At 33.1% G+C, this 15,749-nt stretch overlaps 1 protein-coding gene across 1 annotated transcript in view; it reads left to right on the top strand.

Annotated features, from left to right (window-relative positions):
- Positions 1-15,749, top strand: part of LOC140445979 (uncharacterized) — a 61,783-nt gene that overhangs the window by 27,247 nt on the left and 18,787 nt on the right. Inside the window, exons 6-8 of the mRNA XM_072538453.1 lie at positions 1,062-1,288; positions 7,964-8,117; positions 8,197-8,396. Of these exons, the coding sequence (XP_072394554.1) occupies positions 1,062-1,288; positions 7,964-8,117; positions 8,197-8,396 (581 nt within the window). The remainder of the gene's footprint in view (positions 1-1,061; positions 1,289-7,963; positions 8,118-8,196; positions 8,397-15,749) is intronic.

The raw sequence follows: 15,749 nt of genomic DNA, 5'->3' as shown, positions 1-15,749 counted from the left end.
AGAATATTACTAATAATATTAGTGTGATGTTTTAAGAACTCTTCGCGAATCGAATCTAAATCCTCTAGTCTAATTTTAAATAAAAGGCGAATAGAAACGTCTGAAAGGGCCTTAAAACCTAAATCGAAAATTAACTGAATATCATTTAAAGCAGTTTTTCTTAAAAATTTGAGCTTCCTATTCTTTTCTTCAAGTTTTTCCATTTTAAATTTCTAACAAGTTCCAATAATATTATACAAACGAAAATGTACAAAATGTGGTCTAAAACCCCGAAATTACCGATTTGTAATTCGATACTTTATTAAAACGACGATAATTCCCTTCTAAAAAGTCCCATATGGTCGACTTTACAAAAAGGTCATAAATTATTCTCGAGCCACGACAAGAGACGCAAACTTAAGATAAGAACCCTCAAAACGATAAAAAATACGACATTCGACGAAACCAACCATTAAAATTTAAATAAAACAAAATATTTTTTCAACAAATGAGTTCAAATCCGGCTAGATAGGCCAATGTGGGGTATTAACAAACAAATGTACTATTACAAATTAATAGTACTTAATTAACAGAACTATTCCTTCGATAACTCTGGCGAGAAAAATGGACTTTTCCTCATTGGTGCAAATAATTATTAAAATTTAAATGGTTGCAATAAACAATCAAAGACAATTTATAGGTTTAGGTAAAACTAGGTAAAAACTTACCGCTGGGTCTAATTACCAGGGTTTGCACTACAAAACAACGAACGAAATCAATTCAATATGCGTGCATGGGTTCACGTGCCGGGTTGCGTCTTTTCTTTTCAACGACTGGTGCTCTTCTCTTTCAAAGGGACGCATTCCACGAGCCCGATGGCGGTACTTATCAGGATCGGATGAATACAGGGGAGGAAAAATGTAATGATTAATTTATACAACCATATTTAAATTTAAACAATGACGATACAGCATTAGAATTTTGATGTATACCTGGTTGTAAAACCCCGTGCTGTGTTGTCAGATGTTACGATTTTAAATGTACAAAGAATAATAGGAGAATAAACGATACACTTCTTCCAGTTCGAACAACTTATCAAAGACGAAGACGTCCGCCTAGAAAACCTGAAAACCATTTTAAAAATCCGCGAGCAGGCATTGTTAGACAGAACCAAAGGCGAGCTGGCCTGGTTAGAAATACAAAGGAAGCATTTTAAAGAAACGGGCAAGTTGCACGAGGCGTCGGTGGTAAAGAAGAAGCAGAGAGGCATTTTGGTCAATCATCAAAAGGAAAAACATGAAATGCAGAGGTAAGTCGGAAAATGATTGGACACATTTTATTTGTCTTTCTCTTTCTTTATCCAATTACTTTTTTGCTTGTTCTATTCGCACTATTACATTTTAAATGATTAAAAAACTGATACAGAAGTAAAACACTTCACATTTATATTTAGGCATAAAACATATTAAAACTTTTAAAAAGTGTCGTCAAAATTTATACGGAATATGGTGGAATAAAGAAATAGAAGATCTTGTGGGGAAGAAGAAGAATATGTATAACAAATGGCTAGCAACAAAGGACCCTTACTATCGACAACAGTATAACAGCTTAAACAAAGAAGTAAAAAAAGAGGTAAATAAAGCCAAAAATGAGGTGTGGAATAAAGCCTGCGATAACGTAAAAAATTTTATGGGTACAGCAAGAAGTAAAAAAGCCTGGAAAACAATTAGAGGTAGTAGAACAGATAGAAAAGAATGCAGTAGGTTAACTCTAATAGCCCCAGAATTATGGGTCGAATATTATGAACAAATGCTGACAGAAGATCGAACAGAATTCCAAGATATTGGCTACCAAAAATATGATATTTCCTACCGCGAAGAAACTGAAATAACACCAGAAGAAATTAAAAAACACGCCAACGCTATGAAAAATGGAAAGGCTCCAGGACCGGGGGGAGTTCCCATTGAACTGATTAAATATGGCCCTGACAAACTGTTTCAGCTATTGGGTTATACTTTTAATTTATTCTTGAGAGGAGAAGAGTTACCCCCAGAATGGAAAACTGCATATATCAGCAATCTATACAAAAATAAAGGCGACAGAAAAGATTGTAAGAACTCCGAGGGCTTAGTGTAACTAACTCAATCTGTAGAGTCTACGGGAAGATAATTAAAAGCCGAATTGAAGATTGCTGGGAAGACGCTGAAGATCAGAGTGGCTTTCGTACTGGTCGTTCTTGTATAGACAATGTGTTCTGCCTAAAACAAACAATAGAAAAGCGTTTGGAACATAATATGGAGACACACATCGTATTTATTGATCTTCAAAAAGCGTATGACAGTGTCCCATTAGCCAAGCTATGGCAGGTGCTAGAAGACAAGAATATTCCACCGATTTACATTAATGCTGAATTGTACGATGATATGACGAGTGTAATAAAGATTGGACAAAAAGTGACAAAAAAGATAAAAGTGACAAAAAAGATAAAAGTGACCAAAGGACTTCGCCAAGGCTGCTGCATTGCACCTACACTCTTTAAGATTTATTTGGAGGGGGTTTTGGATATTCGGAAAAGAAAATGTGAACCTATGGGTGTTAAAATTGGAGACCATACACTGTACAGCTTGCATTTTGCTGATGACCAAGTAATACTAGCAGAAGATCAAGATGATATCCACTACATGTTACGAAAAATAGATGAAGAATATACTAAGTGGGGCTCATCAATTAATCCATCAAAAACAGAGTACGTAGTAATGGAAGGTGAAGGAAAACACTTGTTAAAACCAGTCATTTTTTTTTAACCTATTCTCTATCCTTCCATTTTTGTATGTAGGTCTCCCCCAGTTCTCTCCATCTTTCCCTATCTTGAGCTGTTCTCTGCCATGTGGGACCTCCTTGTTTCCTGATGTTATCTTTCCACCTCATCTGTGGTCTGCCTCTTGATCTCTTTGCATTGTATGGACGCCACTTTCCGATGGCATTGTTCCATCGTCCGTCTTGGAGACGTTCATTGTATCCAGCCCATTTCCATTTCAGTTTTGCTGCTTGTTCTATCGCGTCTACTGTCTTTGTTCTGGTTCTAATCCACTGGTTAGGTTTTCTATCTTTAAGTGATATACCCAACATTTGTCTCTCCATCGCTCTTTGTGCCTTCCTTATCCTATCCAAATTGGCCTGTGTAAATGTCCATGTCTGTGCTCCGTAGGTGAGCCCCGGTATTATACAGGAGTTATATACCTTGCTTCGTAAGTATAGAGTGATTGTTTGATTTTTTAGAACGTAAGAAAGTTTGCCGAACGCTGCCATCCCATTCTTACTCGTCTCGATATTTCGGCTGTTTGATTTTCTCTGTTAGCTCTGATTGCTTGTCCTAGATAGATATACTCATTTACCTGTTTTATTTTTTCTGTTTGTATTTTTATTGCCTCTTGGTCTTCCGTGTTTGTCATTACTTTTGTTTTGTTGAAGTTAATTTTTACGCATTTTTGCAGTGATTTTTCATGAAGTTCATTCAGCATTAATTCTAGTTCTTGTCGTTCCGAGGAGATCAGGAGTATATCATCCGCATATCTAAGGTGATTTAGGCACTTTCCGTTAATAAATATTCCCCTGTTTTCCCAATCTGTTGATTTTATTATATCTTCGAGGGTCAAGGTAAACAGTTTAGGTGAAACTATATCGCCTTGTCGGACTCCTCGTTTAACTTTTAAAACCAGTCATACTTCTTTTAAAATGATTATGAGTCTTAGCACCTTTAAAACGAATCTTATGTATTTAATAGTCTTTAAAACAAGGCTTATTTCTTTAGATCCTCTTAAAACCATTCATATCCTTCTAGAATCTTTTAGAATTTTTTTTACGTCTTTTAGAACCGATCATATTTCTTTTAAAATGACCATTACCACTTTAGGAGCCCTTAAAATCCATCTTAATTCTTTTAAAATGACTGTTACGCCTTTACAAGCTTTTAAAAGCATATTTGCCTCTAGATGCTATTAAAATCATTCATACATTTCTACGTTCTTTTGAAATTATTTTTACATCTTTTAAAATCATTCTTACCTTCTTTAAAATGACTATTATGTCTTTAGGAGCCCTTCAAATCAATATTATGGCTTTTAAAATGATTGTTACGACTTTAGGAGCCTTTAAAATCAGTCTTTAAAATGAATGTTATGTTTAGGAAATTTTATAACCAATCATATGTCTTTATATCCAGTTAAATACCATTCATACCCTCCTTACTTTATACTTTTACAAGTACTTTTAAAATCATTTTTACTTTTTTTAAAAACCAGTCATACTTCTTTTAAAATAATTACAAGCCTTTCGTCCTTTAAAATGACTCATGTATTAAGTAGTCTTTAAAAAAAGTCTTATGTCTTTAGATCCTGTAAAAACCAGTCATACCTCTGTAAGTATTTTTAGAAATATTTTTACATCTTTTGAAATCAGTCATACTTCTTTTAAAATGACTATTATGCCTTTAGGAACCTTTAAAATAAGTCTTGCCTCTAGATAGTGTTAAAACAACCATACATTTCTAGATCCTTTTGAAATCATTTTTATATCTTAACATCAGTCTTACTGATCGAGTCTTTAATCGCGTAGTTAGTCTTATGTCTTTCAATTCTGTTAAAACCACCATTCATACTCTTCCAATTACTTTTAGAGTAATTTTTTACGTTTCTAGGTACCTTCAAAATCACTTTTACGTCTTTAAGTACTGTTAGAATAAGTCATACGGTATTACATACTTCCCAAATCAGGTGTACCTTGTACCTGAGTACAAGGTACTCAGGTAGAAGGTCCTCAAGGTAATCAGCTACAGCTTTAGGTGGTTCTTCCCATTTTTTGTTCGTTTTTACATTTCCCCCTTCTCATTAATCTCCATCTTGTGCTTATTATTCTTTGTCTTGATTTCATTCCTCTTCATTTTCTAATTTGTAATTTTTTTTTAATGTTTTCGTGTGATTTTTATATTTAAATTATAATTGCACAACAAATTCTTCCATTTAAATTTTTTTGGCAGATCTTTTTGCAATTTTAGGTACATAATTTTTATTTTATGGTGATGGTTTTGTTAAATATTGAAATTTACACTTTCTTTAATTAATTTATTAGTCGCTTAAATCACCTTTTTTATAATTTCTTAACGAATTGGTGATTATAAAGCAATATTCCTTATCTAATACATGATTTAATCGTTGATGGGTAGCATTTAGAGTCTTATCAGGAATTTTTCGTAACAAAACAATCCAGAAACAATACAAACGGTTATTATAAATAATATACTTTGTATTTACCTTGTATAAGTACAATAAAATCCAGAATAGTTTAAAAAAGATTATTAATCTTATCTGTAAAACGAGTCAATGGAACATCAACGTTGTTCGTCTAGATAAACATAAAATACTGCAGTTAGAGGTTGTACCGTTTAAGATGTTTTTGTCAAGTTTTGAAACAGGTGTAATAACAGGTGTAAACAGTAAAAATATTTGATAAAAAATATGTTAAATAATGATTTTCATATCATCGATTGTTTCTTGACAGTGTGGGTTTCATAATGAGCAGTTTCTGTATGTGCGCAAGTATGTGTAAAGGACCAATTTTGAAGGTAACTAGTATTTTAATGTTATATTTATATTTGCAAGAGTTCAAAAACAGTATCATACAACTTTACTACCGCACTAAATTGCCTTGAGGATGATTAATTCTTGTCAAAACCGTCCTGCCTTTATAGTTGTATATGCCAGGGTACTGTTAAATCCTTAGCAACAAACAATGCATCCTTAGAGACGATTTCAATTACTAATAATACTTTAGATGCTTGTAAAATCACTCCCAGATCATTTAAAGTTACTCTCAAGTCTTTAGTCACTGTTAGAATCGTTAAAATATCATTAGGTATTTCGCAAATCAGCCAAGTATTTAGGCGATTCTCTTAGTTTCATATCATAATGGCTAAGTGCTTCATTAGTTATACGTTGAACTGTTGGTACATTGTGTTCACTCTTACGTCTTTTCCGACGACTCTCATGTCTTTAGATACATTTAAAATCATTCGTATATCTCTAGAATCACTCACTATCTAGAATAAATCCCCCTTTTGTATTTAACAGCAGTTAACAGCGATAATCATCTACAAATCTGTCTAATTCTTTCATGTGCTTTTTTTCAGCGGTCTGAACTTACCGTCCTGTAGCTTACGTTACTGGTCATCAGCTTCGTCCGTTTCACTACAAATAAAATCACTGTCACTGTCCGTCCTACCAATGTTTATATTAATTGATTGGATATCATCATTCATCATATTGTCGTGTCTCCATATGTCCGTTTCTTCTGATATTATGTGTTTTATATAATTTTTCCATTTTTCTTGGGTAACTTGTGAGTACGCTTCCGTAAATAACTTCCTGACTTCTTCTTTAAAAGTTTTGTTGTGTGCTGCAATATATCTTTTCACTTCGCTCCATGGGGTTGGGCTCACAGTAATAGTTCTGTTTTTAAATAATTTTTTTCAAAAAATATATCTTTCGATAGAAGCCATGTTTTTATTTATTTTTTATTGGAAGCAGTGTTAGGAACTTTCTTCAATTTCCTTCTATGATAAGGAGCATTATCCATCGCCACAACTATTTTTTCTGGCAAATTGAGAATTAGGCTATGTTTGAATCAATTTTCAAAGAGTGGACCATCCATTTTGTCATGGTAATCTTGGGTGTTTTTTTTTTGCCAGAAAAGTCAGTTCTGCTCCATTAAAAAAGCAATTTTTACATCCTGCATGTAATAGAACAAAACGAGGATCAAGAGCTGCAGGAGCTTTTAAGCCTGTAGTCAGGCCACGAACAAATGCATCTCTATGCGATTTAATGGAAGTGTCTACCCATTCTTTTGATACGCTGTGGTCTACGTTTACTCATGACTCATCTAAATAGACGATATTGTAGCCTTCTTCGCGGTATCGATGAATGAATTGTAGGTAACGACGACGCCATGAAATTATCTCTTGTTTCTCAATTAAAATCGACTTTCTACAGCGTTTTTCAATCACGGCGATCCAAATGATAGTTCGTAAGATGAACATTTATTGATTGTCTGCTTTTTTGAAACACTGAAATGTAGCCCAGTTCCCATTTTCTCTAGGTGATTTTCTAATTGTGCACACGTCTATAGATAGATGGAAAATCAATATTTCGTTTCTAGGTACTTCTTAAGATAATTCATACGGCTTTAAGTACTTTTAAAATCATTCTTGTGTCTCTAGGTATGCAAAATCATACGCTTACGTCTTTTAAAATGAATATTACGGCCCTAGTTACTTTTACGTCTTTTAAAATGTCTGCTATGCATCTGGGTGCCTTTAATACGAGTTTTATATCTATTGGTACTTTTAGAATCGTTCAATCGTTCTAGGTATCCCTAGAAATCACTTTTACGTTAGAATAAAATATTGCACATGTTAAGGTAATAAAATATTGCACTCTTAATGTCATTTTATGTTTTCTCAAATTACTGTTATATCTCTAGGGGCCTTTAAAATTACTCTAGGTACTGTTAAAATGATTTTTACACTAAAAGCCTTTAGGGACCTCAAAAAAGTCTTATTATAAGTCATATGTGTCTAGGTACTTTTAAAGTCACTCATATATCTTTTAAAATAACTCATTCGACTCTAGGTGTCTTTAAAGTTGTTCTTATGTCTTTAAGTACTTTTAAAATCAGTCTTAGGGTACGTTTATAACGGTGACCATCGCATCGTATTCTCGCCTAGAGCATAGCATTGACATTTAAGCATTTATTTTACTTATCGATCGATAATGATACGATCCTATGGTCGGAGCGAGGGTCCACTTATGTTTCTAGGTATTGTCACTATGATTCTTATGTTTCTAGATACATTACTACTTTTAACATAGTGTTGCGTTTCTAGGTACTGTTAAATATTGTGAACCCGTTATAAAATAATCATTTATTTCAGGCTTAAGCAAATGCAAAGGGCTGCATCGATAGAAAGGAAAATCGTTCTTAAAGAACAGAGGAATCTAATCCGACAACAACTTTCTACAGACAATATGATGTCTAAGATGAAAGTGCATAGTTCGAGAGAAAGAAGATTATCCGGACCTTTAAAGGTAATTACGGGCGTTAAAGCAATTAACCATTCTTCAAATAGACAGTTCGCTTTTATTTTAATTTATAACTACTTTACAGGTTCTTCAGAGTCACACGGAGTTTATAAGGTCGGAAACGTCGGTTACGAAGAGAAGCTCTAGCGATAAGGAAAAGCATAGCGATGTCTTCAGCATTACGTCACATCAGTCGATGACTCATTCAGTAGTCTCAGAAATATCAGAAGTCGAAGCGTCTTCCAAGGATTTACCATCGAGAGAGCAACAGAAACACATTAAAAGGTGAGTTGTTAAGTGATTAGTTTAATATTTGAATTCAAATTCCTCATTAGACGAATAGTCTCTGTAGAAGTGAAAAATTGGTACGGTTCTTACCTGATACGTCGTTTAAGAAGTTACATAGGTCTTGTATTTTCAAAAAATCTATTTTTTTTTGTTTCATATGAAAGTATAGTACTTCAAGAGTATTCACATCAAATTTGAAGTAAATTTGAGTAAATTTGTACGGAGTTATACAGATTTGAATACCGTTCGGTCGGTTTGTGCTCTTTCAGTTTAAAAACTTCAAACGCTTTTTTTCGAAACTTCGTTTTTCCGTGCAATAGGTATGATTTCTCGACAATGGATCGATGGATTTTGCTGAAACTTTGCACAGTTCATCTTTGTAGTATCGTTTCGTGATTGAACGAAGGGACTGAAAAAAAATGAAGTTTTTAAATATTTTTTTCGTATAAAACAAGAACGAGGCGACCGATTGAAAATACCTTCGTTCAATCATGACACAATACTATAAAGATGAACTGTGCAAAGTTTCAGCAAGATTGATCGATTCGTTCTCGAGAAATCGTGCCAACAGCACGGAAAAACAAAGTTTTGAGAAAAAGTCGTTTAAAGTTTTTAAACTGAGAGCGCACGTACCGACCGCGCGGTATTCAAATATCTAAACTTCAGTAATATTACTCGAATTTACCTCAAAGTTGGTGTGAATACTTTATACTTTCATATGGAATAAAAAAATAAATCGATTTTTTGAAAACACAAGACCCATGTATGTAACCCCTTAAACCAACATTTTTCTTGCTTTGTTAATTACATAACAATAATAAATGTTAATCTGTATTCTTAGCTCTATAATTCATCGCTTATAAAAGAAGATATAGTGTGCCAAGTACTTAGGCGTGTCGTAGTGTTCATTCCGTGAAAAAGTTTATCGTTATTATCTTAATTAGCTTTAATTGACAATATTATTGTCGTTGGTGGTTCTCTAATTATTTTGTTACGAACTTATTTACACTCAAGTAGACGGTCGCTGAAGATGGTCAGGAGCGTACTAAACTTTTTAAATTGAGTAGGGTATTTCCTTGTTATTCCTACTTATCTTTTTTTTCGTCTTGTAGCTAGCCCTCTTAACTTCCCAAATGATTTTGTATTCACTGGGTACTATTCATTTACACATCACTGGGTACTTCCAAAATCAGTCACAAGTACTTGGGCGGTACTCTTATATCAACGGTAGTCTCTAGGTAATACAGTAATCATTTAAACGTTTCTATAGAGCGTTCCACGTTAAGAAAATAACATTGCGGAGATAGGGCCATGTATTTTTTATGGACGATAGAAGCGCAGCGATGCCACGATGAACACAAGCACGATTCAGGGTTGTATAATTTGTATTTTCGTTTTCACAGACATGAATTAAATTAATGTTTTTAAATTAAAAGTGCCCATTCGAAACAAGAGATGAAAAGTAGGGAAAATGATTTTAATTTAATAAATAGTATTTACAAAAGATAATTTTATTTTATCTTATTTTAATTATAGTAACGACAGTTTATTTGTTTTTCGGTAAGAATATCATATACCATGAATCATAGAAATCAGTAGAAAATATTGCTTAGTTGTTAAATCATGCACTTTGTCGGCTATTAAAGATTTAAAAGCAAATAAACGGACCGCTTTGAATGCATATATCTAATTACTAATTGCAACTTAAAATAATACGGTGTACGTATGTCAGCGATTTTATGTCGTTCTCTGAGACTACATAATGATAATAAGGCTTTGTGGTTCTTCAGTTGTTATTCTGACTTTACAGTTAAATGTTAATTGAAAATGGAAATTCGAAAAATATATCGACAATCTAGTATACCTCATGCCTGAGAGTTTTTGCAACACTGATCTCCATAAGCCTAATGTTATTTTCTTAACGTGGAACGCTGTATAGGTACCTTTTATTCAACTTTTACATCTCTAGGTACTTTTAAAATCGGTCTTACATCCGTTAAAATGGGTTTTAGGTTTTTTCAAAATGTCTTTTACGTCTCTAGCTACTTTTAAAATCTAGGTAGGTACAAGTAAACAGAAATAACTGCGATGGTGACGATTTGACTCGACCAGACATTGATTGATGCTGTGTTGCCTAATCGAATATTATTTTAGAGGTTGTCCATTGAACTGTAATATTAATACTCCATAATTACTGTAATGAGTTTATAATTATATTTATTATCAGAGCCCTAATATCAAAGTTAAAATGTTTGAGGTAATTGATAAAATATGTTATTTGCTGAAGTTATTAGTCATAATCATTAAAATGAACTGAATGAATGGAAATCTATTAAATTAGAAAGCTAAATTTGTTTCATACTAAGAATTGCGATATTTAGTTAAAATAAATTGTTTCCGACGGTTGTGGAAATAAGCTTATAAAAATAAATTTACCTGTTTTTATTTTCAAATATCAAGTTCGCTATTTTCGCTGTCGGAATTTAATTGTAAATCGTCGCTATCTGAATCTTCATCTGGATTAATAACAATACGATCTACGACTACATCAATTAGTGGCTCTTTTGACATCAATTCACGTTCAGTTGCGATGACTTTGTCTGTTATTTTTTTCCACTCCTCCACAGGAAAGGTTTCAAAAAATTCGTCCGACAGCTGCTGGATTGATGTAAATGTAAAGTCTACATTTCTGGCTCCTACATATGATTTCAAAGCTGCCCAAACCATTTCAATGGGATTCAAATCTGGATGGTATGGTGGGAGTCTAAATACATCATGTCCTTGTGCTCGTATAATTCTATCGATTGCATATTTTACATAACGAGGTTTATGCAATTTTATTATGTTATAGAGATCAGGCTTCAACATAGAGGCAGTATATGCAATATTTCTTTCCCGAAGCCATTCCTGCATAACACACTTTTTCGATGCAGATGTGGGACATTTATCTTCCTGTGTATTATGGTATGGCGCATTATCTAACACTATTACACTATTCGGAGGCAAGTTACACAAAAGATTTTCTTCCAACCATTTTTTAAAATTTGCATAGTTCATGTCATCATGATAGTCTCCAGATTTTGACGTCGACTTCCACCTCACATAAGAACCAGGAACAAAACCTTGTTCAGTTCCTGCCCCAACAATAATTAAACGTTGCCCTTTTGACACTGGTTTTTTAAGTCCATTATTACTGGTATCACACCAATTGTTTTTTGCAATATGGCTCGTAAGTAAATAAGTTTCGTCAGTAAACACTATAAATTTATTTGCATTTCTTGCTTCCTTGATATTCCTCAGATATTACAGCCTTAAATGTCTAATTTCGTGTTTCTCTATCAACATTTTTCTGTTGTCGACTGTTTTTTTCCAGCGAAACCCAAGTTTGTGGAATTCCATCCTCATACTTTCTCTACTACAATATTACAATTGAATATTATATTAACTTCTTCCTCTTATTCGATTATTTTCTATATCTCTATAACACCATCTCTTTTTTTAATTGATTTATAACAAAAAATGGTAATCTAAGTATGCAAAACATTTATAATATATTATATACATTTTAATATAATTATACAATCGATTTACCTGTCAAAGCAGCTACTCGTTCTTGCACTTTCGATAACTCAATAAGAAGAACATTTCCTTCTGCTTCCTGTTGCGTAAATTTTAAAACCGAGTATATAATTTCACGAGCTTGTGCACTCAGAACCCGATTTTTTACGGCACTTACGTGATTCATTTTAATAATAAGAAATAAAATAATAAGAAATTTCACCTCTTGCGTACTAGAATATTATGAAAATTCAACAAACAATCACTATTTCACGAATTACGAGGTTATCTGACAACGTAGCAAATAGCAACGTAGGTTTTATATGGATGTTTACGCTTCGAAAAATTGCATACAACTGACTATCGGCTCCTCCGTTTATCGATGAAGTGACCTTGAGCATTGCAGCTATATCTGTCGAATTGTACGGGTAAAATTACTCTTAGGCCCCCTTTTAAAATGTTTTGTTGTGTGCGGCAAAATATCTTTTCACTTCGCTTCATACCAAATCTATGGGGTTGAGCTCACAGTGATAGGGCAGAAAACGCAGACTTTTCAAATTGTGTTGTTGTGCAATAACTTCTTTTATATATCGTAATTTGCCTTATTTGACAACTTCCAACAGTTCTGTTTTTAAATAATTTTCTTCAAAAAATACATATCTCTTGATAGAAGCCATGTTTGTACTTCTTCTTTATTGAAAGCAGTGTTGGAACTTTCTCCAATTTCCTGTTATGATGAGGAGCATTATCCGTCATCACAATTGTTTTTTCTGGCAAATTAGGAATTAGGTAACGACGACGTCATGAAATTATCTCCTGTTTTTCAATTAAAATCGCCTTTTACAGCCCCCCAAATACGTTTTTACGTAATACATAGATTAGGCAAGCTCTAGCTTATGGCTTGTCTATAAAAAAACAATTCCAGTTTCTTTCACTTTTTAGAAAATTCAAGTTATAGACAAAACAATATTATGTAATCATCGATTAATTTTTGTCAGTACATTTAAATATTTCCGTAAGTGAAAAAAATTATTGAAATTTACTTGAGTAATAATTAGAAATGAGATGAAAATGTGAATTTTCTTAGGAAAAAACTTCCACCATTGACATTCGATATGAAAAAAAAAAAAAAAAAAAATTATTGTAGTGACGCTGTTTTTCAACTGACTTACATATTTTAGATTTCTTAGAAATACTGCTTTTATAAATAAATAGTAACTTAATCTTCATTCACTTGTAGCATAATCCCTTTTTGATCATTATTTACTTGCATTTCAAACAATTACAAATTTCTTTATCAGTTTGAAATAAATATTTTTGAGCAGGTAAAGAATTAAGAATTGTCGTCGGAATGCTGTGTAAATACAATAAGGTCATCAAATTATTCTAAAATGGTATTTGTTATTGATTAGAGAGATTAGTACTTTGATTCAAGTTAAGAAATTAACATTGCGCTTATGAAGATCAGTGTTGCCAAAACTCTCAGGCACGTGCTGCTATTAGATTGCCGATATATGATTCATTCTAATCAGAGCCGTATTCAGCACTGTGTAGTTTTAGTTAATTAATTTCACTAATAAAAGGATATATATAGTTGAATACAAAATAATGCATTATAAATACTGGTTTCTTTTATTGGCAGATATAGGTATGTAATTATTATAGGTCTAATAAAGATAGTTAAATTTTACTATTGTTTAACATTACTTATTGATTAAAGCTTTAGATAAGATGTAACTAAAAAAAGAACAAGTGCAGCTGTATGTTTATTTTCATGTAAGTAATAACCACAATTACATACATTAAAATTTTTCATTGTATACAGGGTGAATTACCACTAACGGAACGGAAGATTACAGCGAAAGAGTAAAAATATTAAAAATATTTTAAATTATTAGTTTGTAAGTTGATAAAAGCTACATTTTAAAATTATTTTGAAATATACAGGGTGTCCGAATAAATTTCGGCGTATCAAAGTTATATTTTATCTTCTTATTCTTCTTCCTCTTGTTACATGAAATTTTTCGCACTATTACCCAATTTTCACTTTTGCCGGACTATTATTTACAGACATTTCGAATTTGGCACTTTGTGTCCGCCGATTTGCACACTATCACATAATTTACTCACTGCATATTAACATCATCCTCATCTTCGGTATCATCGCTATCACTTTCATTACTGTCACTGTCAACCGTCACATTTATTACCACAGGATCAAAATCGTCCATCAACCCGTCAATAACTCACAATTTTTGCTCTTCCTTAATAGCCAGTTTACAATAGTTTTTCCAGTTTTCCACTGTTACTACACCAAATGCATTTCTTATTAATTGTTCCATAGCGGCGGTCTTAAACTCTGTGTTGTGTGAGGCAATATGTCTTTTGACTTGACTCCATACTATTTCAATTGGATTTAACTCACAATGGTATGGAGCAACATTTTTCTTTTTACACATCTCGTCGATTTTATATTTTATGAATTTTTCTTTGTATGTGTTTACAACTCTCATGACCTCTGATTTTAAATAATTTTCTTCAAAAAATATATCTTTCTCCAGTAACCATGTCTTAATTTGATCTTTATTGAAGGCCCGTGTCGGAATCACTTCTTCTCTCCTCGAATGTTACGAAGCGTTGTCCATCACCACAACAGTTTTCTCTGGAAGATTAGGAAACAGCTTTTCCTTAAACCATTGTTAAAATATAGGACCATCCATCTCATCATGATAGTCCTCTGAGTTTTTTTAGCTAATAACCAAAAATCAGCACCTTCTACAAAGCCCAATTCGCTACCTGCATGCACTATAACAAATCGGGGGCCTCGTTTTGTCGGCTCTTTTAGGCCTGTTGACAACCCCTTAACAAACGCATCCCTGGTTGAAGTCACTGAGAGGTCCTTCCATTCTTTGGAAACACTATGTCCAACATTCACCCAAGTTTCGTCCAAATAAACGACTGTGTATCCTTGAGAACGAAATTTTTTTATCTCACTCAAATACTGATGCCCCCATTTTAGAATATCGGGCCGTTCAATCATGCTTGACTTTACTTCTCGTTTGCAAAAAATAAACTTCATTTCATGGAGTATTCTCCACATCGTTGTGCGTAACATGTTTGCTAAATCTTTGTCTTTTTTAAACAGTGCAAAAATTTTGTTCTATGTCGGCGGTACATTTTTAAAGAAAAAACTATGCACGATGGCACGTAGCCGCGTATGAACTACTGCATCGTAAGTGAACTTTCTGCTGTTCACTCTACTTTTGGTACGTTTTCTTGTTTTTTTTTATAGTCCTTAGTCCTCCTTCCGCCGCTTCTTTGCGTATTTTAGAAATAGTACTAAAACTTACTCCCGTCATAGCACTTCCTTTGTCGATTAAATTTCTAACACTTTCACCACTTCTTAAATTTACATGATAATGAAATACATTTAAAACAGTTTTTTTTGCACGGATGTCCAAGATATAGCCTTGGCATAATTTTTGAATTTCCATTTCCAATTAACATTAGCTGTAAAGTCAGAATAACTACTAAAGAACCACAAAGCCTTATTATCATTATGTAGTCAGAGAACGACATAAAATCGCTGACATACGCACACCGTATTATTTTAAGTTGCAATTAGTAATTAGATATATGCATTCCAACGGATAGCTGGACAACCGCGCTACACACAGCGGTCCGTTTAATTACTTATCTTTAGTAGCCTGCAAAATGCATGATTTAGCTAAGCGATATTTTCTACAAACTGTCGTTACTATAATTAAAATAATATAAAAAAAATTGTCCTTT

This window comes from Diabrotica undecimpunctata, chromosome 7 (genome assembly GCF_040954645.1).
Source record: "Diabrotica undecimpunctata isolate CICGRU chromosome 7, icDiaUnde3, whole genome shotgun sequence".
Taxonomy (NCBI): domain Eukaryota; kingdom Metazoa; phylum Arthropoda; class Insecta; order Coleoptera; family Chrysomelidae; genus Diabrotica; species Diabrotica undecimpunctata.
Note: the sequence above shows the minus strand (reverse complement) of the source record. Positions and strands in the feature narration are given on the sequence as shown.